Source organism: Pyxicephalus adspersus, chromosome 2 (genome assembly GCF_032062135.1).
Source record: "Pyxicephalus adspersus chromosome 2, UCB_Pads_2.0, whole genome shotgun sequence".
NCBI classification, from domain to species: Eukaryota; Metazoa; Chordata; class Amphibia; order Anura; family Pyxicephalidae; genus Pyxicephalus; species Pyxicephalus adspersus.
This window is the reverse complement of record NC_092859.1, coordinates 6,129,914-6,132,648: the sequence shown is the minus strand read 5'-3', so window position 1 is coordinate 6,132,648 and position 2,735 is coordinate 6,129,914. Positions and strand designations below refer to the sequence as shown.

At 37.6% G+C, this 2,735-nt stretch overlaps 1 protein-coding gene across 1 annotated transcript in view; it reads left to right on the top strand.

The window, feature by feature from the left end:
* Positions 1 to 2,735, top strand: part of DNAH2 (dynein axonemal heavy chain 2) — a 112,617-nt gene that overhangs the window by 9,770 nt on the left and 100,112 nt on the right. The window contains exons 2-3 of the mRNA XM_072399329.1: positions 133 to 272; positions 838 to 896. Coding sequence (XP_072255430.1) covers positions 149 to 272; positions 838 to 896 — 183 coding nt within the window. The 5' untranslated portion in view covers positions 133 to 148. The remainder of the gene's footprint in view (positions 1 to 132; positions 273 to 837; positions 897 to 2,735) is intronic.

Here is a 2,735-nt window from a genome sequence, read left to right as displayed (position 1 = left end):
CAGGAGGAGGACAGACTCATAGCGCCCCCTTCTGTCTGTGTCACCCCACAGGAGGAGGACAGACTCATAGCTCCCCCTTCTGTCTGTGTAAGGTTAATTTATCTTTTGTAACACTTTTACTCTTTTCTTTAGGTCCAATAAATGAGAAATGTCTGACCCTGACTTTAATGGTGCCACGCCAGACCTACATACTATGGACCCCCCAGATACACTGCCTCTGTCTCTAGGAATGGTTGAGATGAACGAGGTGATCAGCACACATGTAAATAATGGTAAGTCATTCTACTTGATATGTTACAGGGACACAAAATTTCATCTGACAAAACTTTATTTGCTGCACATGCCAGGTACTGAAGACTCTACCAGCACTGAGATAAATTAATCAGAATATCCTAAATGTGATTGGTCCGTGTTTTCCTTACAATCCTCCAATCAGAATAAGTTTTTTTACTTGTATTCAAAGTAATAACCCCATTGGCTCATATAGGACAATAAAGTGGAGAATTATTGGAGACAAATATTACTTAATATAATTATCTACAATGAATATTTTGTCTCAAAAATGATATTCCCAGACTGAAACCTATTCATATTCTTGTTTAGTTACAGCGAGGAATACTCACCATTGACCACAGTCATATTTTTATTGCTATTGGGGGGGTGTTCTAATTTCCTTTCAGTGCAGGAAGTGATAGAAATCTCTCTGAAATGGGCTAAATGATCTTTTTAGTAGAATAAGGACAGGTTAGAACACTCTGTACAGTGCTACAGATCATGTCGGAGCTATTCCAATCCAATACAGTATTACAATGGCGAATTATTGTTTGTTTTCTGCAGAAGACACAAGACAGAATGGGTCTCTCTCACCAGATGTCGTGGAGGAACATCTGGATTTGGTAAGAAGAAACTGCTTAGTTGAAGGACAATTTGCTGTACATTATGGGCCTGATGTATGAAAGCTTTCCAAAGCTGGAGAGGATACACTTTCAGCAGTGAAGCTGGGTGATCCAGCAAACCTGGAATGGATTTCTTTCATTTGCTGTTTGCTAGTCAATCCTGGACCAGATCCATTCCAGGTTTGCTGGATCACCCAGCTTTACTGATGAAAGTGTATCCTCTCCAGCCTTGGGGAACTTTAATAAACCTTTATGTCTTGTGTAGCATGTGTGGCATTAGAGCAGACTAATAAAAATGAATAGGTTAGTCACAATGAACGGCACCACAACACGACAAAGCATTCATTGCAGCACACATAGCACAACATAAACATCTTAATAGGCAATAAATGTCAGCCATATACAGAATAGAAGGAAGAGCACACAGGCAGAAGGGTTTTTTTTCTGGCTATTTAGTATTACGCTTAAGTAATTTAAACAAATAGGTGTCACAAAGGTTGTAGTGCAATTTTTAGTATAAAGTGTATAACATTAATTCTAAGTGATCACAAGCTCGTCTAGAACACGTGAGTTTTTTTTTCTAATCATACACTATACAAAAACACTTCTATTGGTGTACATATATTGTCTCATTAAGTTCATGAAAAGAATATGGTTATTTGAAACAGCGCAAATGTGGTCCTTACGTCTCCTAACCCGACACATTTCACATTGGCTTTCTCAGGTGAATTTGGGATCTTGAGAATTCATGAAAAATATGGGTATTATTATTACACAGTATTTTTATAGTGCCATCATATTACGCAGCGCTGTACAAAGTCCATAGTTGTGACACTAGCTGTCCCTCAAAGTAGCTCACAATCTAATGTCCCTACCATAGTCATATGTCATTTTTACAGTCTAAGGTCAATTATTTTGGGGGAAGCCAATTAACCTAGCATGTTTTTGGAATGTGGGAGAAAACCGGGGTACCCGGAGGAAACCCACGCAAACACAGGGAGATCCTGCAAACTCCATGCAGATAGTGCCCTGGCCAGGATATGAACCTGGGACCTAGCACTGCAAAGGCAAGAGTGCTAACAAATGAGCCACCATGCTGTCCTACTTGAGATGCATGGTAACTTAAGAACTTGCATTCTCTTCCTCATATACTTGAATTTCTAAGGGTTGGCTGTTCATTCTTTGAATATAAACCATAACCTTCCCCCCTTTCCCTATTACTAAACCATATAGAGAAATCATAATCTTCTCTACATCTGAGGAGACTGATTTAGGGTAAGGGAAAGAATTAGTAAAAGACAGTCACTTAATGGTTCTATTAAGAAGGAAGCAGAGAAATTTTAAGGAGTTCACAAACTTTCAAAGTCCTGACCTTAATCCAATTGAAATGTTGTGGAAAGACTTAAAGCAGGCATTTAATGTGAGAAAATCCACCGACATCCAAGAGCTGAAGTGTTTCTGTATACAGGATTGGGTATAGGAAAATAGACCCTATAAATATACATATGCAAGTTTATAATTGCAACATCCCTACATTAAATGAAAGTGAACAAAAGAACAAGGGAGTTCAAAAAAGCAGAGCTTTTTCAAGACAAGGTCAATAAGATATTAAAAAGTACATTTTATTTTTACAGAAGAACAAAAAAACATAGGTAATAGTAACAATGTTACAAAACATCCAACATGATCATGAAACAAAGAACATTCATTTGACCCTTAATTTTAGATACATTCAATAAATCCTCTAGTAATATCTCTATTGAAAAAGTTTTCTCTAGTGGGAATTGGTACTCATTCAACACATTTCATAGAATTTAGGCTGCTTCTTCAGGAATGAAT